Here is a 21,571-nt window from a genome sequence, read left to right as displayed (position 1 = left end):
GTAGTTAAAGTAGGATGTCATGGAACAGCTGCTTGAAAACAAATAACTCAATTTTATGGTGACAAGATGCGGAACGAATGTGAAACTGCCAAGAAAAGCCCTTCACCTGGCTGAGGTTTATATTCTTAAGGCCATGGGGGCAGCTGACTTGTTTCTTACCTGTTTAACAAGATACAGTGGCAAGTCTTCTACTTCCAAAGCTTTTTGAGCCCATAGCTCAAAAGTTGTTTTGATCTCAGCATTTCTGACATGAAAGAAAAAAAAGAAAGAAATCAAACATAGACTCCGGTGTCAGCTTTGTTCCAAGTCGAGGAACATGGGGCATCTGGACAAAATGAATATCGTCCTTGCCTTTGAGTCTAGAGTCTACAGTTTAGACCTCGGAGGTTTGGAGGGTTGTAAAAATTTCTTCCTTCATTTTTCTCTTCTCTGGAGATTTTCAGACGGAGGCATAATTGTTTCCACCTCATTGTTTTTACCATTTCCGAAAAGGATAAAGAAATCGTGCGTGGACTTTGTGGTCAACTTGTACGTTGATTACGAAGCATGTGCCAGTGTCTAGCCACGGTCCCTTCACCATTTATTGTACTGCAGAACCCAGTGGCTTAGTCAGGGCTGGTGGGATCCAAGAACATAGTGGAGCTCACCTATATGATATGGCAGGATCTCCATTGACCAGTCATTACATTGATTGGTGTTAAAGGGTAAAGAAATTTCAGATTGACTGTGAACCGTGCACCCCTAAGGATTGACGTTTGCTTGGTTTGAACTTTTTTATTTTTTTATTTTTTGTAGTAGGTAGGATTGAACTCAAGGTCACATAACTAATAGGCAAGGGCTCTACCACTGAGCTATACCCCCATCCCTTCTTATTTTATTTTGAGACAGGGTCTCACTCAATTGCCCAGACTGGTCTCAAGCTTTGGATCTTCCTACCTCAGTCTCCTGAGTCACAGGAAGTACAGGGGTGTGACACCATGCCTGACATTTGGATTCTTATTAAAAAGTGCTGGTCTAGCAAGCTTGGTACTGGGTATATATTCAAAGGAAATGAAATCAGTATATCAAAGGCATACCTGCACTTCCGTGTTTTTTGTATGATTCACAAAAGCCAAGGTATGGGATCAAACAGAGTGTCTGTCCATTAATGAATAAATGAGCAAAGATAGTAGGACATGCGTGCACACACGTTATTCAGTCACTTACAGCAACTAAATGGCACTAGATGACATTAGGTTAAGTGGAAATAAGTCAAGCACAGAAGATAAATACAGGCTGTTCTCACTTATATGGAAGCCAGAAAAAGTTGATTTTGTGGAAATAGAGAAGGATAGTGGTTAGTAGAGTCCAGGAAGGGTGGTGGGAAGAAGAGCTGGAGGGAGAATGATGGGTAGGGAGGCGCAGGCCAATAGCCCGGAATGAGTTCTAGTTCTACAGTGAGTATAGTTTACAACATTTTATTCTATGTTTTATAAAGAACTGGAAGACAGAAATGAGGATCCCCCAAACAAACAACTAATAAGTAGCTGGATGTGGTGGCGCATGCCTGTAATCCCAGCATCTCAGGAGGCTGATGCAGGATATTCGCAAGTTCAAAGCCAGCCTGAGCACCTTAGCAAGGCCCTAAGCAACTTAGTGAGACCTTGTCTCAAAATAAAAAATAAAAAGGGCTAGGGATGTGACTCAGTAGTTAAACGCCCCTGGCTTCAATCCCTGGTACCAAAAAAGAAAAAAAAAAATGGTTATTTTTAAGGAGTTAGAAATCCTAATTCTTCCTATTTGATTTTTGCAACTTATATACATGTGTTGAATGATCAAACTGTACCGCCAAAATATGCATAATTATTCTGCATCAATGTTTTCAAAAGTGCTGGTCTGTAAAGACCAAATTCCTAGGGAAATGGCATTAGAGTGTCAATGGGATGGGGGACAGGGAGGTGACAGTTGGGCTGTGTCAGCACTCTGGAATCCTGGTGAGCTGTCTGCAAAGACAGGACAGTACAGTGGATGTCACGTGCTGGATGTCACATGTGGACTAGGACTGCCCACAGAAGCATTTGATTCTGTGAATACAGTTCTTAAAAACATTCAATGAGTTGCCAGCATTGAAAAATTTGGAAGTTTTTTTTTTGGTCAACAATTAGAGGCTTAACCTCCTATTGGACCCACCTTTCTGCCTGTCATGGTTCAGATATGAGGTGTCCCCCAAAGCTCATGTGTGACTATGAAAGAATTTTCAGAGGTGAAATGATGGATTATGAGAGGTGTAACCTAATCAATGGGTTCATTCACTGGTATGGACAAACGGAGCCATAATAGGAGGCGGGTAGCGTGTGGCTAGAGAATGTGCCTTTGGGGTTCATATTTGTCCCTGGTGAGTGGAACTCACTCTCTGCTTCCTGGCCATCATGCGCAGAGCTGATTTTCTGTGCCACACCCTTCTGACATGATATTCTGCCTCATCTTTGGCCCAGGGCTATGGACTGAACCTCTGAAATTGTGAGCCAAAATAAACTTTTCCTCCTATAAATTGTTCTTGTCGGGTATTTTGGTCACAGCAATGAAAAGCTGCCTTCCTGCATGCAGCTGGGTGGAGCTGAGAAGGTCCCCTCTCCTGGTGGGTTTTATTTTATTTTTTCAGTTCCGTTGAACCTCATACATATATTGTCCGTGTCCAGTTCTGTAGGTGTTTGAGTTTTATTTAGCCCTATGTTCAGACAGAGCCTCGTGATTTTGCATCAAATATTGCAGGTGAGAGGTGGCATCAGACACAAAGTTGGGAAGATATTATATATATATATATATATATATATATATATATATATATATGAGATGAGCGTGAATTTTGTGATATGTCAATTATATTGCAATAGAAGTGATTAAAAATAGACATATGTCAGAATCTGGGCAAGTCTGTGACTTTCTTGGTGGCCTTCAGAAGCAGTTGTTTAGAAATGGGAGACGATGAACAAGGACCAAGAAAGAGAATAAAGAATCTGGGGAGCGACAACTGACTGGTCAGTGGTTATGAAGCATCAGTTGCAAGAGGGTCCTTTAAACTCATTCTTCTAATAGGATCTGGCTAAATGGCCCAGGCTGACCTTGAACTTGTGATCTTTGTGTCTTAGCCTCCTGAGTCACTGACATTACAGGTGTGCGCCACCGCACCCTGCTGGGTTTGGACAGATCTAACCAGTGTAGCTATTTAGAAGGTCAGATGCTATGGAGTCAGTGAAAACTCTCACACAACTGGAAATGATCTGTAGGTTAGAATCTAATCAGTGAGTGGGCAAGGATCATGGGAATTGATTTTCAAGCAACAAGTGTTTGCTTAAATGACTTCTCTGTGCCCAGTTCTAATTACCCACTTGGATGGCCTCTTGCAGGGCAGGTGTGGGCAAACACAATGCAAAGAGCTACATGCTTGCAAAGACCAAACCTTCCTGGAGTGGATATGGATTGTTAAATGAGACTTTCCTTGCGGGTTGGCCTCGATTTTCCTTCCTGCATGAATATACCTCTAAAGGTTCCTTCCGGCTCAAAAGAAATTTTTGCAAAACCATGAGTTGCGAGCCCAATGTGCTTTGGGAATGTTCTTCCATAGGTAAAGCTGGCAGGATTTCCCGTGGGTGAGATCTTTATTGTTGGAGACAGATCTTGGAGTGCGGTAACAGCTTTTTGTTATTTCAATCCGAGTCGGATTCCAAAGTAGGCAGCGCTCTTCCAAGAAGTGTGGGAGGAAGAAAGTGGGGTGAGAAGTTAGTCATGCAAGATGCCCGTGTTTGCTGCATGCCCACTCCCTGTGAGCGTTTGCTGAACCATGCATTGGGGCCACCAAGACGCACAGGGGTCTTGTCGTCCTTGGACAGATGGTGGACTGTGGTTTACCAAGGCTCCTGTCCTCTTGTGGACTGGGGTTAATTCCTATGTGCATAGCCAAGACACCTCCCACCCCAGAAGAAATGGAATTAATCCAGTGGTCTTTTGCAAGGATAGATTGGAGCACAACATGCCCCTTCCCCTAAAACTGGGCCAGGTTTTTAACTCATTAGTAGCTAGATCGTGGGGCTCTCATCCGGGTCCTGATGATAGAGATGAAAACCTCAAACACTTTGAAAGCGCCTTATTGGGTTCATCCTTTCCCTGGGGCTCTCTCGGATCAGCTCGATATAGATTGTTCATTCCTCCTCCCTCCTTTCCTCTTTTGGAAGGAGCCACGGAGCTACATCCCAGCCCCTTTTTCTTATTTTACTTCCAAACAGGGTGTCACTGAATTGCCCAGCCTGGCCTTGAACCTGGGAATCCTCCTACTTGAGCCTCCTGAGTTGCTGAGTTTACAGGCACACCTGGCATTGATATCGTTTCTATAGTTATATTATTGGTGTTGGTGGTGGTGGTTCGTTGGTTTGGTTTGGTTCTTTGAGCCATTTGATTTTTTTTTTTTTTTTGATTATTCAAAGCTTGTTTTTGTACATGTAGCTTTCTGACTCTATGCTTATACTGACAACCTTTCACAGTGATTTTCTGCTTCTCAAAGTGTGCTTGATCCTGCCATGCGCACATGTAGCACACATAGAACCACTTATGCCCTGTTTATATGGGTTTGTTTGTTTGTTTGTCTGTTTGCTTGCTTGCTTTATACAACCTTCTAAGACCTTTAGGGCTCACAGCACAAGGCCCTGGAATACTGCCTAGGCCATGCTGTCTGCAGATTCTAGGGGCTTTCCCAGCCCTCTTGATATCAAAGTAAACAATGTTTTTGCCAGGGGTTCGGGACGGCCTGGTTTTGTTAGAAGCTGTATTGTGGGAAAGATATCACTCCAGGAGGGGAAGAAAGAACTGCTATCATTTCCAGTAGCACTAAGTGATTGGTGGAAATGTACTGAGCAGAGAGGGTACATTCAAGTTAGGCATAGTTCTTGGGTGGTTTTGATTCTTGGACTTTTGTTTATTTTTAATCACCCTACTGCTGACACCTGGATGAAGTAGCACCTGCTATACTGGGAATGTCCTTTCTTGTCTTCATGGAGGCCAGAAATGATTGACCTTAATGGTTGATTGGTTGATCGCAGTGCTAGGGATCAAATCCTACCTCATGCTACCAGGAAAATGCTTTACTACTGAGCCACACCCACAGTGCAAGGCCAGGAATTCCCACCGTGGTCTTCCCAAGCAGCAAAACAGCATCACCTGACGTCTGTTAGACATACAAATCCTCAGGCTCCAGGCCAGACCCCAAGAATCAGAAACTGGAGGTCAGGCCTTGTGATCTGAATTTTAACCTACCCTCCAGGTGATTGTTTGGTGCTCTGAAGACTGAGGAACTCTACCTGAAGCTCACCTTGAAGCCTGCCCCTCCTCCTAGCATCTTTGCATTTTGCTGAATAGGTGAAAAATTCATGAAATTCAAAGATCTCTTTGCAGGAAGTTTTTTTTTGTACTGGTTTTCCCCTTGCAGGTCTGGGCATTGAATTCAGGGGTGCTTCTACCACTGAGCTCCATCCTGAGCCCTTTTTATTGTTTTGATTTTGAGATGAAGTCTTGCTGAATTGCCCAGGCTGGCCTTGAACTTGCGATCCTCCTGCCTCAGCCTCCTGAGTCACTGAGATGACAGTCGTGTATCACACTTGGCTACAAAGAGGTTTCCAAACCTGCTCGTGCAAAATTTTATTTCATTCAATCCTAAAATGCTTCCTATTTCATCCCATTTCATGTGATCTTCTCTGCCCCCAAAATGCCCCTGCTTGATTTGCGAGAACAGCTTGAGAAGAGCTTCTTTTGCTGAAAATTTCTATACACATTCTACAGCGCTGCTCTGTGATATGGACATCTCCCGTGGTCCTGAAAGAGTCTGGGCTCTGGAGGCGTGGGAGGTATGTCCCTGGGGCTGAATGGCTTTCCTTGGGAATCTAGCAGGTTTGCAGGTGCCTCTGTGGCTGCACCTCAAAGAGATTATTGTCTATTTCCATTTCCCAAAATAATTTTAGGTTTTTTTCTGACAATTTGCCCAGTCCTGTGAAAAGCAACACGCTCAGTGATTTCGAGCATTATTTATAAACCTCAAGTCACACCTTTTACTGTAAAGTCTTCTCTATAAAGATGAGCAATGCAGCGTTACTGAAGTTAATAAATGCCGAGTTTCTCAGAAAATAAACAACCACCACACACACACACACACACAAAGGTGATGTATGAGTAGAAAACACTGGTTTATGGAGAAGCTTCTGAGTGATGAGCGGAATGAGTGGTAGGCAACGTCTCTGTAGAGACATAGAAGTCCTCCTGGGGCCTGTTACAAACCCATAATTCAGTAGTGTCACAGAAGAATATTACAGAGACCAATCTAATGCCCCCATGGATGAGGTAGTGTGGCTTGCAGGATGTCCTTGGGCAGGTTTTTTCTATTTATAAAACTAAAAAGCCACTTGTGCTAGCTTTTACAAAGGACACATGACCAAAGGACTGGGAAATCATATTTGTCCCTTGTTCAAACAGCATTTGTTGACTAATTCTGCCTTCTACCATTGTCCTGTGAAGTACTTCTTTATCCTGTGCTGAACCAGTCTGCCTATTTCTTGTCCCTTTTTTCCCCCATAGATCTTTCTCTTCATTCCTACACCAATGCCACACATTTCCATCTAGCTTTCTATCACAGATAGTATCAAGCACTAGATAGACTGTGCTTTTTTTCACATACAGCAAATAAATTTATAAATTAGGCACAGGAAGAGATCAAGAATAGCTGTAATAAAGTTGAACAATTATAGCATTGTACTGTGATAGTTATGTGAATGTGATCTCTCTTAAAATATCTTATTTTTAATTATAAGTTCTCACTTCAAAGAAGCACTGTCATCTTCTCTTTGGCCTATCTGAATTGCCAGCATCACTGTTAGTGCACTTTGAGACAATTATTAAGTAGCATAAAGGTTACTTAGACACAAATACCTTGATACTGTGACAGTTGAACTGAACATTAACAGGTGGGTAATATATACAGTATGGATACACTGAACAAAGTATCTACTACTTTGTTCCTGGGTATAATGAAGCAGGATAATACAAGATGTCATCATGCTCCTTAGAATGGTGCACAATTTAAAACTTACGAATTGTTTATTTCTGGAATCTTCTATTTAGTATTTTTTGGACCATGGTTAACCCTGGGTAACTGAAACTGGAGAAAGTGAAACCACAGATGTGGGGGTGCTATGCATGGTAAAGCATTCAAATGCAGCATACTGTAAACATGCAGTCTTTTTACTTTGGTACAAGCCGCATATCAAATGGATGAGCCAGTATCGAATGTTCCATGTGTATCAGCAATTTTCCATGTATATGTAGGCATATATGTTTGAATTGCACCCTTCTGTAAAAAGTGAGAATTTTTTGGTACTTATTGGTGTGTTCTGGAGATCCTTCTCTCTTTTACAGCTGGACAGACTCCCTTCTGTCAATCTCACATAGTCAGTGCCCTGTGGGTGGACACTTAGGTTGTTTCCTGGGCGCTTTCTCCAGCTAACAAAAGATGCTCCAAAAAGTATACATTAACTTGCATCATTGAACATGGGGAACTGCTGTTTGGTCAAAGGATAGATGCACTGGGGATTTAGGTGTCTTCAAATTGCCTTTCAAAGAGAGGCATAATCACCTGCTTTTCCAGATCCTCACTGAAGAAGGATTATCAGTCTTGAAAGATCTAATTTGTCCCATGGATTACAAAATAGTATCTGGCTGGGTGCAGTGGCACACATCTCATTCCAGCAACTTGAGAGGTTGAGGTAGTAGGGTCATGAGTTGGAGGCCAACCTCAGCAATTTAGTGAGGTCCTAAGCAACTTAGTGAGACCCTGTCTTACAATTTTAAAAAACGGGGGGGGGGGGCGCTGGGGATATAGTTGAGTGGTAAAGCCCCCATCCGCACCCTGGGTTCAATCCCCAGTACCAAAAATAAAAGAAAAAAAAATAGTGTCTAGGTGGGGTTGTAGCTCAGTGGTAGAGTACTTGCTTAGCATGTGTGAGGCCCTAGATTCGATCCTCAGCATTGTGTATAAGTAAATAAAATCAAGATTCATTGACAACTTAAAAAATTTTTTAAATACTATTAGTCTTAGCTTGTGTTGCCCTAATTTTGAGTGAAAATTAACATTTTTTTATTGATTGCCTATAATCGTTTTTCTAAAAACCATCCATGTGTGGATTTTGCTCTTTTTGTTATTTATTTGTTTATTTTTGCAGTGCTGGGCATTGAATACAGAGCCGTGGGCATGGCAGGCCAGCTGAACCACTGAGCCACATTCCTAGCACCTCTGCTTTTTATAAATTGGACTGTTACTGCTTTGTAATTCATTCGATGGGAGGGGAATTGGAACTCTTACCTCCTCTGCCTGGCCCCTTCTCAGTCTTTCTTTCTGTCTCTTTATCTTTCTTTTTATCTACACACATGCCCACACAGGCATGCTTTTTTAAATCAGCCATTAGCCACGTTCCTGAACTTGGTTCTAGATATTGCTTTGAGTGAGTCTTCATTCATTCATCAAACCCTTCCTTGAATGCCCATTCTGCGGGGTGCCTGGGAGAGACGGGGATGCATTAATTGACAGTCTCAGCCCTCAGATTATGTCTGGTGGGAGTGGTGGTCAGGAAAGTATACGTCTTATAGGAAGCAGTCGCTCACCCAGATGGTCCGTCAAGTGCCAGAGGACAGGGAGGAGACTGTGAGATTCCCGTGCCCCTTCCCAGGGCTCAGAAAGTCAGACTGACAGTTTCAAAGGGCACATGGGCTGGACCATCAGGTCATGCCTTTCCCTCCTCACCTCTGTCCATGCCAAACACCTGGGAACACTGCACCTTAAAACTCACCTGTGCTGTCTCCTAACTCTGGGTTTCAGCCCCTGAGACTTAAGATAAGACTTTAACAGGGAGGGTGGGCCTTCCCGTCGTTACTCACCCCTTTCCACTTCTAGAACCTTCTCTGTGCAACCTTGGCCCTCTCTGCAGTGCTCACGGCCCTTGTCTGCCTCCTCTCTCATTGTCACCTGTTGCAAAATGCTCCTGGAAACTCAAAACAGACAACCAAGCCTCACACCAAGCGGCGGCTCTCTGGAGACCGATGTTAACCTGGTATTTTCAGAAGGTTGGGAAGGAGACTGTGGACATTTCCAGGGCTCCTTGATTTACCCTGTACTGCAACCACGAACCTTGCCTCAGCATAAGTCTGAATCATCCCTGGGTTTGGTTTTGTTCTTGTTTTTGGTTTTTCCAGTCCAGGCACCTCCTTATCTAGGATGGTGTTCCATGGTGACATCACTATGGATTACATCTGCTCTTCCCACATCTGGTTTATGACTGAGATTGATTAATAAAAATGATGATTTCTGGGTTCCCACTCAAACCTGCCACACCAGAATCTCCAGGTGTGAGGTCTGAGAATCTGTGTTTCTAATAAATAGCCCCAGTGATTGGGATGAGTAACCAAATTTGGGCAATGAGACCGGAGCTTTGTCAGAAACTTAACTTCTGTGCTTAACTTCTGTGTTCCAAGTCCCCACCCTTGGGATTAGATAGTGGTTCTTTCTTGGCACCTGCTCACAGTCTTCTTGCACCATAAGAGGGGGCATTGTGCCTGTGTGAGCTGGCACACTGTGGGCTCGATGAGAACATGTGTCTTCCTACAATCCTCATTGCCCTTCAACCCAAGTTGGGGTAGATGATCTAGAGATTCCCACTGCATCTATGCAGGTCTGCACTGTATAAGGAGGTTGGTGAATTAAGGATCCTCTGGCCATCTCTGGCTCTGCCCTTTCCCAGGACCTCTGGGAAGGCTAGAGCCAGACCAGACCCTGTTTCAGGCACATGTCAAAGAACCAGGGCACCACAGGGACCAGGTGCATCCCATTGGTGTTATCAGCCTGTATTACCTATCAAATTGCATCAGTACCACTGACCCCCTGTGAATCATGGAATTACTCTAAGATCTTGTGAGTCGCTGGAGGGAGAAATTGGGGGACACTGATAGTGATGTTTTGGTGGTTCGCTTAGGGACATTCCTCTCGAGAAGGCTTTTGGTCTCCTCTTCAGCATCAGAGGGAGCCCTGCTTCACCCCTCTCTAGGAATCGTCCTCTATGGAGGCATGAAATAGAGGGGTGAGGCAGGGGGTTGGTATCTGGGGTGGAAGTTGGGAAGCAGAGGGGAGGGGAAAGGTCTGGAGAGGATATTGGTGTTTGGAATCTGTGAGGGTCTGCTATCTGTCAGAAACTGCTGGAAGCTGTAAGTGCCACATGGGCTTCACAGATCACAAACCTAGGACCACTGTATTGTGATCCCCACTTCCCAACAAGGAAACAGGCTGAGGAACGTGGTCATTCAGTTACAAGGACTCCACCTGGGATATAAGCATTTGGCTATAAGCCAATCCCTGGATTCCTAAGGACCTTAGACTGCCTCAAAATAATTAAGGAGTATCTTAAAACACCAGAGCCACTTATTTATTCCACTTCTTTTATTTCTTACAACTAGGCCCCCCGTCTCAAAATTCTCTTCTTCTTCAGAGCAAGAGGAGTCTCATTGCACAAGGGAGTTTTCCTGAGTATCAGGCTGTGTGAGGGCTTCTACCAACTCCTGAGAAGTAAAAGGGTTTTAGCTTTTACCCCTCCCCCCTTCTCCCTCACCAACTCATGCTTGACCCCCTTGAAGATCTCAGGTCCCCAGGACTTAGAGTCTATCAGGACACAGACTCTGGGACCCAGTAGCTGTGGTGAACTCTACAGTCTGCCTGAGGTGGAAGGACGGAGCCTAAGTTCAGTAGCTTCTGTGATCAGACATGGCTGACCCTGCAGTTCTTGACCTGGCAGGGACCTGTGGGCAGATGTTGGAGAGAAGCGTTTGTGTTTCCCCTGTTTACTGAGGGTCTTTTTCCTGCCAGGGAATCTGAGCTGTGTGAGAACAGAGTCAGGGTACCGTTGCAGAAGCCGGCGTAGGGCATGGATTGGGAGGATGCTTCCCCAGTGAGACTTTCTGTAATGATTTAACGGAGCTGTTCTTCCTGGTGCCACTGGACCCTTCAGGAATCTTCTGTATGCCCACAGGGTGAGAAGCAAGCCTGGAGGAGGCTGGCTCCAGGGCCGGGGGCTGGGGAATGTCCTATCCTAAGCTCCTTCTTCCCTCCAGCCCTGCCTGAGCAAGACACCCACAGATCCCAGCGGCATCTCCGTCCTTGGGGGTAGAGGAAGTGCTACCAGGGACCCATGCAGAGATGCAGAGGCCCATGGATGGTCTCTGAATCACTCTGACCCAACTACTTCCCCAGCTCCTTCTGCTCCTCTGGAGGGTTTTAGGACAGAGCCCAAGATCACCTCCACCTCTGGAGCCCTGACCGGCTGGATGGAGAGAGATCACATCCATAAGGGGGCATATCATGGGCACTGGAAGTGCTGAGGGAAAATGTGGTGGCCCAGTCCAGGAAGCCCACTTGGAGGTGGCCGCTGGGTCATGTCACAGAACAAAGAGGAGAGGACTTCATGGATCTCATATCAATGACTGCTAAAGACCCCCAAATTTTCTCCTTTGGGTTGATGCTTGCGGTTATTTCACCCTATGGCCACTGGGGGCAGCAGAGAGTAAGCACCCAGCCAAGGCCAAAGCCAAGGCAGGAGACCCCAGAGGGGCCACCAGGGCTTAAAGATGGGCTGTGGCAGATCCTTCCTGCGACCTTCAGAGGCCTAGTCCAGGGGTTCCTTGTGACTTTAACCCTGCATTGCTTCTAACGCAGGAAATCTTGACAAGGGGAAATGAAGTCTCAAAGTGACTGTTTAAAATTAATAACTTCTACTTGGGTCATGGTTTTGAAAATGTTTAATAAGTTTTCCTTCCTTCTTTCTTCCTCCCTCCCTTCTCCACCTTTCTTCCCTCCCTTCCTTCCAATACTGGGAAATGACCCCAAAAGGGACTTTAACCACTGAGCTACATCCCCAGTCTTTTTTATTTATTTTTTTTAAAAAAATATTTACTTATTTATTTATGTATTTTTTTTTTTTTAGTTTTAGGTGGACACATTATTTTATGTGGTGCTGAGGATTGAACCCAGTGCCTCATGTAGGCTAGGCGAGCCCTCTACCACTGAACCACAACCCCAGCCCCTTATTTCTTCATTTTTTTGAGACAGGTTGCTGAGGTTGTCTTTGAACTTGTGATCCTCCTGCCTCAGCCTCCCAAATTACTGGGACTACAGGCATGAGCCGCTGCGCCTGGCCATCATTATTATTTCAAAGTTTGTGCTTTGAAGCTCAGATTCAACTAGCTTTCAACTTTTCAGTGATACTCTCTCTTTACAGGTCTTTTTCTACCCAGGCAGGCACCCACCCACTGATGGGGGTGGGATTAGCGTCCCTGACCCTGAGCACTGACCAGCTGTCTGGGGCTGGTCTCACTCGCCGTCAGACATTTGTGTATGCTTGGCTTCGCTGGCTTCCGTGGAAAAGGTCCAGGCAGAGTTGTTGCCATTAGGGAAAAAAATGTGTGTGGCTCAGGTTGGGTGGGAAGAGGGTCTCATTCCTTCCACCCTGACCTCATTCTGCTTCCCACAGGGACCGAGGCCTTCATGGCAGTGACTGTTAGCAGGAGTGTAGGCGGTCACCTGGGATGACCTAGGGCCCTGGGGATGGAAGCCCAGAGCATGCAAAAGGGCCTCCATCCAGGGTTCCTTGGACTCTGGGCAGCCTGCTTCCGTCTCCCCTTGGCTTGGTCAAGCATCGTCAGCAGATCAGGGAGTGTTTTATTGGAAAAGACTTGGAAACGGCTCCCACTCCCTCCCTGTGGGTGGTATGGTCATCTGAATGGGGTTGGTTCTGATGTTAGTGAGGTCACCCAGCCAGGGCCCCAGTGGCTCTCTCCAGATGGCCTGGCCAGGCCTGGTCTGGCTGCACCCCCCCCCCCAGGCTCCAGGCTCTCAGCTGTCTTTTGTGTCTTGGGCCAGACAAGTCTGGCCAGGACATGGACAGGCTAGGCTGAGCCTGTTGCATGGCCCCTGATGGAGTCCAGTCTTTCCTCTGGTGACTGATGTCCCCGACCTGATTTTAAAAAGAAGACCGACCGGCTGATGTGTGGACTCTGCTATTTTACCTGGTGACTGTAGCAGGCGCCTGCCTTGACTGCTCCTTCCATCCAATCACCCATATCTTGTGTCCCTACTACCCGGAAGCGACCACCAAGCACCAGGGACGCAAAGACAGAGCTTGACTTTTTGAGCTCTCTAGTGAGACAGGCCACAGGTACAGTATCGCATCAAACAGTTCAGGAGGCTGCTGGAGGAGGCTCTGCACCCCTCGGGAGAGCTGGCCTCTACACTGAGGCCCGGAGGCTTCTCTCCTTGTACTTGCTAACCTGGATCATTTCCAATTGCCCCAGAAGCTGGACTCTATAAGTATCATCCTCCAGTCCTCAGGTGGCTGCTTTGTGGGGGAGGCTCTCCTTCCTGGTTGTTTTGGGGGTGTCTGTTTGTTTTCTGGAGAGTGGAACCCAGGGCCTTGAGCATGCTAAGCACCTGCTCTGAGCCAGCCTCATCTTGCTCTTTTGGAAGTGGTTTGCTCATGCAAGTCCCACCGTGTTCCCATTTCTAGCCTGGCTTCTTTCTGTGTGGCCCTGTGCCCAACGTTGGGGGCTGGATGCACGTCAACCTACTTAACGTTCATTGCAACCCTCTTTATGTCCGGTTGTCATCCCCACTGTTCAGCTGACACAATACAGAGCGTAGGTGATTCTAGAGGTCACCCAGCATGTAAATGGCCTGTCCTTGAAGGCTTTCCAGGACCCTTGGGTGCCAGGCAGGCAAACTCTCCAATCTTGGTGCCCTGTTGCCAAGAAGCACACCCTCCTCTCCCAGGGGAGCCCCTGCACCTGCTGGGAGCCTCGGTCCTCATCAAAGACCCCCGCGACTCTCTGGTTTCTGGTCACTTGGTCCCAGATGCTTTCTGCAGCACTCACCTTGAATTCTGGTTTTTTCCCCCCCTTGGGACAGGAGGGGATCATATTACCACTGTTAATACCTCCCCTGAAACCCTAAATTCAGTTTTCCCAAAACTCAAGCAGTGGGTTTTAAAGACCACCATTTAAAACTGGAGAATAGGAGTGCTGGGGCCTGATACACCAATTAGCCCAACTCTTTTATTTTGAATGAAGAATCAGAGACCAGAGAGGTGGTATGACTTGCCCAGAGCTACACAGAAATTTAGGAGCATAGCTGAGGCAGGAGCTCAGGTCCTCGGTTTATTTTTTTATTTTATTTTATTTTATTTATTTTTTGGTACCAGGGATTGAACCCAGGGGTGCTTTAACCACCAAACCACATTCCCAGCCCTTTTTATTTTTTATTTTGAGACAGGGTCTCTCTGAGTTGCTTTGGGCCTTGCTAAGTTGTTGAGGCTGGCTTTGAACTCTCAATCCTCCTACCTCAGCCTCCAGAGGAGCCGCTGGGATTTCAGGTGTGCACCAGCCTGCCGGGAAGGAACTCAGTTCTTTTAAATCCCAGTTGAGAGAAGCCATCAAAAGGGTTTTGGGTTTGATTTCAGTGTTTGAAACAAATTCCCAGGTGATAGAATTTTTTTTAATTTTTTTAATTTTTTTTTTTAATTTTTTTTATATTTTGTTATATCTTATTATAACCACCCATAAGTAATTATGTAAAAGTTCTATGTGGGCATTTGGCATTATATCAACAACCCTCTCAGATGTGAAACATTATTGAACTCATTTAACAGAGGAGGAAACTGAGGGTCTGAGAGGTTAAGGATCTTGGCCAGGGTTATGCTGGTGGTAGGAGGCCAAATCAAGTGGCTGCTACCCCTCAAGCCTCAGCCCTGTGCTATGGGGTTTGGGAAAGGTAGTCACAAAAGTTGGGACATGAAGCAAAAGTCCAGTATGATTTTTGTCTCGTTTTAAACATGAACACATGCTTACTCAACAAATGGACATGTAGACTCCAAATGTTGATAGCAATGACCTCTGGTATGGGATTATGGCAATACTTACTTTTTTCCTATGTGTTTTCCTCAACTTTCAAATTTATATAGTGAGAAAGTTGGATTGGGGGATTTTTGTTTGGTGGGTTGGTTTTTGTACTGGGGGATGGAACCCAGGGGCCCTTTACCACTGAGCTACACCTTCAGTTCTTTTTGTTTTGATTTTAAGGGACGGTCTTACTAAATTACCCACGCTGGCCTCGAATCGGCAATCCTCCTACCTCAGCCTCCCAAATCACTGGAATTACAGGAATGTGCCTCCATATCCAGCCCAGAGAATATTATTTTTATCACCAGATAACTTGTAAGAAGTCTGTGTTCCCAACCGCCAAACAGGTCTAGTTAGTCCTGATAATAGAGCTGCAGGAGTACTTCTCTTTCTGATTGGACTGTGTGGCTCATCAGAAGAGGGAGAGGTGCCCTGGAGATACGAGGGCCCGGTTCTAAACAAGGCAGAAGGGTAGAGTCGGGAAGGTCCTTGGAAATCCATCCCCAGCTGGGAGAGGGCTCCTGACAACAGATCCAGGACCAGGGCTCCTTCCTGCATGCTTCGGAGTTCTCAGGTGACAGTGGGAGTTTGGAAAGAAATGCCCAGTCAGCAGCTGGGGGCCCGGGACTAGGTTTTAGCGCATTGAGGACAGGAGTGGAGGGGCAGGTAGGGTGGGGTTCCTAGGGATATTTTAGGGGATCCCAGCTGGAAGCCTACCTCCTCTGACCCATCCACTTGGAGAAAGGCCTCCAGCAAAGAGGAGCTCTGTTGTCACGAGGGACAGGTGTGTGGCCACAGGAAAGGCAGTGATCAGCTCACCTCTGAGATTTCCAACTCGAACCATCTCGTGCGGCTCTGGGAGACTCAAGGTCTATGCAATGAAATTCTTAAAGTGATTTTGTTTTTGTCTTTGACCAGAGACCACCTGGGAACGTCCCAGCAGTTCTCCTGGGATTCCAGCCAGCCCTGGCCCTCACAGGAGCTCTCTGCCTCCAACAGGTACGGTCCACGCACCCATTTGGGGCAACGGGGAGAGGCCACACGTCCACCTCCCGGGCTGAGACTCTGGGTCCTGGGGGCTGAGCCCTGCTTTGGGATCTTATAGCCCAGACCTGGGGAGGGGTCAGGCCGGGCAGTTCCCTTAACGCCTGTTGCCCAGCAGTTGGGTAACTCCCTGCTAGTGACGGTGACAGCTGTGGTGGCCTCACGCTCCTGCCCACTCGGGGGGCTTTGGGCGAGGAGATGGCTGGGTGAAGTCAAGTATCAAGAGATCCTCCCTGAAGTGGAGACAAATGTGTGGCTTTGGTGGGCATCAAAGAGTAGCAACTAAAAGGAGACCCATTTATACAGGGCAGCTCTCAAACAGAACATTCTGGAAAGGTAATGGGATTCTTTGTAAGGATGTGAGTTAGCTCTGTCTTCAGCGGTAATCCAGTGGAGGCCTTCAAGGTCAACATGCCCGTGATCGGTGGAGTGTACTTCTGAGATATCAGGAGGAGGGTTGCAGGGCCTATCAGCTGGGAGAAGAGTTTCTGATTTCTTGTGGTTTAAGCCCTTTTTGAGATGTCACCTCTTCTAGGAAGCCTTCCCTGACTGCTCTGTTTAGTGCCCTCACACATTTCCTCTGGATCACAGCAGTGTGCTGCTTTACTGAGCTCAAGAGTTTTCTCCCTGTGGATTTTGCCACACCATTGAGCCAACTGAGAGTGCGGATTTGGTCTCTCTTCTTTTTAAAATAACTTTGTGTGTGTGCTGAAGATGAAACCCAGGGCCTCTGACATGCTAGAGAAGCATTCTACCACTGAGCCACACCCCTAGCCCTGCTTTGTTCTCCCATCCCCTCAAAATCTCTCTCTCTCTCTCTCTCTCTCTCTCTCTCTCTCTCTCTCTCTCTCTCTCTCTCCCCCCCCAGTCTCCCCGGGCAGAGTCAGGCTTCCTCATTGAGTGAATTCACCAACGTCTCCATATTACATAGTGTAAAAACCCACATTTGAAGGCTTTCACCTTTAGGAGTTTAGCTGGTGGCAAAGGATGGTGGGAAATTTAAATGTTAATAGCTTGAACATGTGGCAGAGGGTCTATCTGGACAGGGGAGGGCAGCACAATCAGCAGTGGTGACATCCTCAATGTCTGTAGAGGAGGAGGGGAGAGTCCTCAAAAAGTTCTCGAAACAAAGTAGTCAGAGGTGTAACTCATTTCCCTGAAGCAAAATAGGTAACTGAAGGAAGAGAGATTGAATAAGAGCACTCGGGTGCCAGGGGTCCAGAGCCCCACCTTGACAGAGCGGCAGTCTCTGGGAACCCTCTGCCATTGACACACCAAAAAATAGAACCATGTGATGTTGAGTACACCATTCAGGGACATGCCAGTCTTGGCCAGCAGAAAAACTCAGAACTGAAAATAATAGAGACATATAACCTCTAGGGAATCAAGCAAGGCTTTGGAGAGGTGAGTGACTATTCTCTGCTAAGTATTTTTGTTTTTGTTTTTGTTTTTGTTTGTTGGTGCTTGGGATGGAACCCAGGGGTACTCTACCACTGAACTCCATCCTCAGCCCCCTTTTATTACTATTATTATTATTATTATTATTAATATTATTATTATTATTATTATTATTATCATCTTTTAAGACAGGCCCTCACTCATTGTTGGGTCTGGCCTCAAACTTGCCATCCTCCTGCCTCAGCCTCCAGAGTTGCTGGGACTACAGATGTGCACCACTCTGCCCAGCAGTTTTTGAAATTTTGAAATCTGTATTGAATTTAAAATATGTACATATATGTGTATAAGTGATACACACACACACACACACACACACATATGTATTTTTTTTTTCTTTTTTAGTTACAGTGGTTGTTTTTAAAAGGAACTTTGTTGTGCACAAGGAGAATGAGACATTCGTTGCTGGTTTCCTAGGAGAGATGGCAAGTGGTTCATTCTCAGACCAAGAGCCCAGAAATGGGCCCACGGAGCCTTTGTAGCTGCTGTGTGACAACAGGCAATTCCAAACCACTGCCTCCTCTTTCCTTGTTGTTCTCTGGGCTTTCTTGACAATAGAAATGCCAGTGTGAATGATGGGAGGTGTGGCCCTCTTTCCTGGCTGGCTCTAGGCCAGCTGAATCCTAGAAAGAAAACACAGCTCCTTCTTCTGGCCTAAGTGGTCCGGGCAGTAGTTGAGGACAGCACCAGGGCCACAGGGAGGCTTGGCCTGTGGGAGTGGCAGGGTGGACACCTGGCTGGTGGGGCTGGTCAGGCTCTGCCCTCTGAGTCCCCGGGATCCACCTGTCCAAAGCCAGCTCTGCTCCAGGATCCACAGGCAGCTGAAGGAGAGCTGGAAGGAGCTGGCTCAGAACCCTGGCCAGAGACCCAGGGTTTGCAGGCCTCCTCCTTCACCCAACAAGCACATCAAGAGCTCTTTCATGCCAGGGTGGTGGCTCTACCCATAATCTCAGCAACCCTGAAGGCTGAGATAGGAGGATTCCAAATTCAAGGCCAGCCTCAGCAACTTAACAAGACCTTGTCTCAATAACAAATAAAAAGGGGCTGGGGTTGTAGCTCAGAGGTGGAAGGTCCCTGGGTTCAATCCCTATTCCCCCTCACCCCTACCCACCCCATAGACAAGAGCCCTCTCTGCCCAGTGCTGAGCTAGTACTGAGCCTCTAAGGAGGGTGATATGGTGGAGAGGGTCAGATTCAGCGATGCATTGCCGAGGTGGCCCAGGCTGGACAGTGTGGCCAGTGACTCTTCCCCTTCTGCTCTCCACTCCAGGGCTCGAAGGAGGCCAAGTCCACAGAATCTTGGGCCCATCGGGTGCTCTGGGGAAAGGGGCTTTGTACTCAAGTACAGACTGGAAACTTGTCCCAGTCTCGGCTTACTCACAACAGGCCCCAGACTCGCTAAATTCTAATCTCAACTCCAAGGAGACTTTGTCTTCCTGGAGACATACGGCAATGTCTGAAGACATTCTTGACTGTCACCAAAGCAGGGAGGTGCCCACCGGCATCTGCTGGGTGGAGGCCAGGCCTGCGGCTAAACACCCGATAGTGCACGGGGAGGCCCCACTGTAGAGACGGGAGACTTTGGATGAGGAGCCTGAATGACAGTGGTACCCAGGGTAGGAAGCTCTGCTCTCAGGTGACTCAGGACATCCGTTCAGTGCAGGTGAGTCCCAAGCCCAGCACCTAGCAGGAAGAACTTGTCCTTGATCCTAAGGCCCACCTGTTGATGCACCCCCGCATTTTAGTATCTTGGACATCAGACGCATCGAGGCATCAACATCGTGTATCCTAATTGACCTGGAGACATCTTTTTTTCTGTTTTAAGCACACTTAAAACCCCGGTGCATCTAACACTCAGTGCCATTTTAGATCTGTGAGGTGACAACTTGATAAACCGTGGCCTTGGGCTCTTTGCCTCTCCCTGCAGGGCCTCTGCTTTCCCCATTCACAAATTCTGAGCCAGAAGGAGGGTCCTGGCTGAGGGCCTGGCCAGCCCTCTTGGCTCACTAAGGCTCAAAGCTTTCTACCCCGGGGCTTGAAGATGTCTCTGTGACTCCATCCGCCCATGGGGATGAAAGGGAAGAGAACCCACCAGTCAGGCAATAACAGAATCCAGGGTATTTTGATGTCTTCCTCACCCATTTTGGAACCTAAATTTCATAATAAAGAATAAAGTAGTAGCCACATTGGTATTTTTCTCTGTAGGGCCCAGCTAATTTTTTTTCTCCCCACCCCCACCCCCACCCTAATTTCTTTCCTCATTCAGTTTTGCAGACAGCTTTCAAGAGGCTGAGATTTCTTCTGGCAAAAGAAATAGAGATGCAACAAAGACACGATGTTGTTTCAAGAATCTCAATTCCCAGCCAGGCCCTGTGAGGATGGGATCCCAGTGACTCAGGAGGCTGAGGCAATAGGATCGCAAGTCAGAGGCTAGCCTCAGCAACCTAGAGGGACCCTCAGAAATTTAGCAAGACCCTGTCTCAAGATAAAATAAAAAGGGCTCGGGACCTGTGGCTCAGTGGTAGATGGCCCCTGGGTTTGATCCCCAGTACCGTAAACAACCATCACCCCACCACTCTGCATCCTTGGGCTGTGAGGGGATGTTTCTCCCATCCCCCACCCCCTCTGGGTTGGGGGAGGGGCTTATGTCTTGGTCTTTTTTATTTTGTGAAAGGCATTGGGTGCCACCTTCTCATTCCAAAATATGCGAGCTGTTCTCGGGAACAGGAATCTGGCAACCAGACAAGACAGACACGCTGATTTCTGCTCCCAGGGAACCTACCAAATGGGGCAGTTGCAAACAAGCACATGCACAAAATGTGTCAGGTATTCCTTGCACGTTCGGATGTAAAGAATGTGACAGAGAGTGACTAGGGAATCAGGGAAGGCCTCCGTGAGGAAGTGACATTTAGGTCAAGATTTAGGGACAATGACAAGATGGGTGTGTGTGTGTGTGTGTGTGTGTGTGTGTGTAAGGGGGGAAGGTTCTGGGCCATGCACCAGCTAGTGCAAAGGACCTGAGGCAGGACCAAGAGTGGTAGGTTTGAGAACGGAAGGTGGGCCCCTGAGCCTGTCTGGAGGGCGGGGACCAGCTCCAGGTGGTATGCAGATGAGGAGGGGTTTTGTGGGGGCAGAGCCAGCCCAGCCTGGTAAACCTGAGGAATGTGCTGGGATTTCATTCAGTGTTGTGGCTGGGGAGCTAATGCTATGGAGTTGTGCTATCTGCCCAGGAAGCTGTCAGGCTGCCCTTGGCTGTGTTAAGACTCTTCTTGGTTAGCAGGAGGGGGGGGTGCGGTTACCTGCAAAGTGGGGGTTAGAGCTGTGTGGAAAACCCAGCCACGTTTCCTGACCTCAAACCTCCCCTCTGGGGGCTCCCGAAGGAGAACGTGGAAACACAGGTCAGGAAGAATGTCCCTGGGAACGCAAAGGAACCCCTCCAAACCCGCAGGAGGCAGATCCTTTTGCGGTGGCGCTTTGTGGGCTTCTGAGAGGGGTTGAAGGACCACCCTTGGCTGGCGGGGCTGGTCCCTTCTTGGTGCAGTTGTGTTGGATGTTGCTAAGCAAAGCCAACCAGGTTACCAGGTGGGGAGGGAGAGATCTGGAAACATCCCCAACCCCTGCATTCCATTCCACTCTTTGCATGGGGCGAGCACTGGCTGGGGCTTTGCCTGCGTTCCCCCCACCTTTAATGTCAGCAGAGTTATGGAGCCGTGTCAATTCCGAAGGGTCTTTTTTTTTTTTTTTTTCCTGGCCAATGCCAGGATTTCTCAGTGAGAAGGAGTAAAAACCACAACAGAAATCCTGTGATGCTCTTCAGTAACGGCTGCAAATATGAAAAAAACCATCTCTGGGCTTGTGGCACATGCACCGTGGTAATATTGATTGGTAGAGAAAGAAATAGTAACAAGCCGAGGGAAAGAAAATGTCAGTGACAAATGAGGTTCTGAGAATGTCACATGTGAGTCCCCGAGTAGAAAGAATGACAGTCCCCAGCACTGTTGACCTGTAGCACAGCGTGTGACCACCGAAACGGTCCATGTTGCTGTCCAACAGGGCAGTCTCTGGCTGCA

The 21,571-nt window shown here is 47.2% G+C and overlaps 1 protein-coding gene across 10 annotated transcripts in view; it reads left to right on the top strand.

The window, feature by feature from the left end:
• Positions 1–21,571, top strand: part of Gas7 (growth arrest specific 7) — a 226,809-nt gene that overhangs the window by 152,446 nt on the left and 52,792 nt on the right. For 8 of the 10 annotated variants that reach the window (XM_078042884.1, XM_078042882.1, XM_078042889.1 and 5 more), the window contains exon 3: positions 15,922–16,002. In XM_078042884.1, the coding sequence (XP_077899010.1) occupies positions 15,922–16,002 (81 nt within the window). Of the gene's footprint in view, positions 1–15,480; positions 15,578–15,921; positions 16,003–21,571 lie in introns of those variants that run through there. The other 2 variants (XM_078042891.1, XM_078042892.1) reach the window with 2 other exon arrangements.

Source organism: Ictidomys tridecemlineatus, chromosome 3 (genome assembly GCF_052094955.1).
Source record: "Ictidomys tridecemlineatus isolate mIctTri1 chromosome 3, mIctTri1.hap1, whole genome shotgun sequence".
NCBI classification, from domain to species: Eukaryota; Metazoa; Chordata; class Mammalia; order Rodentia; family Sciuridae; genus Ictidomys; species Ictidomys tridecemlineatus.
This window is presented reverse-complemented; position numbering and strand designations above follow the sequence as displayed.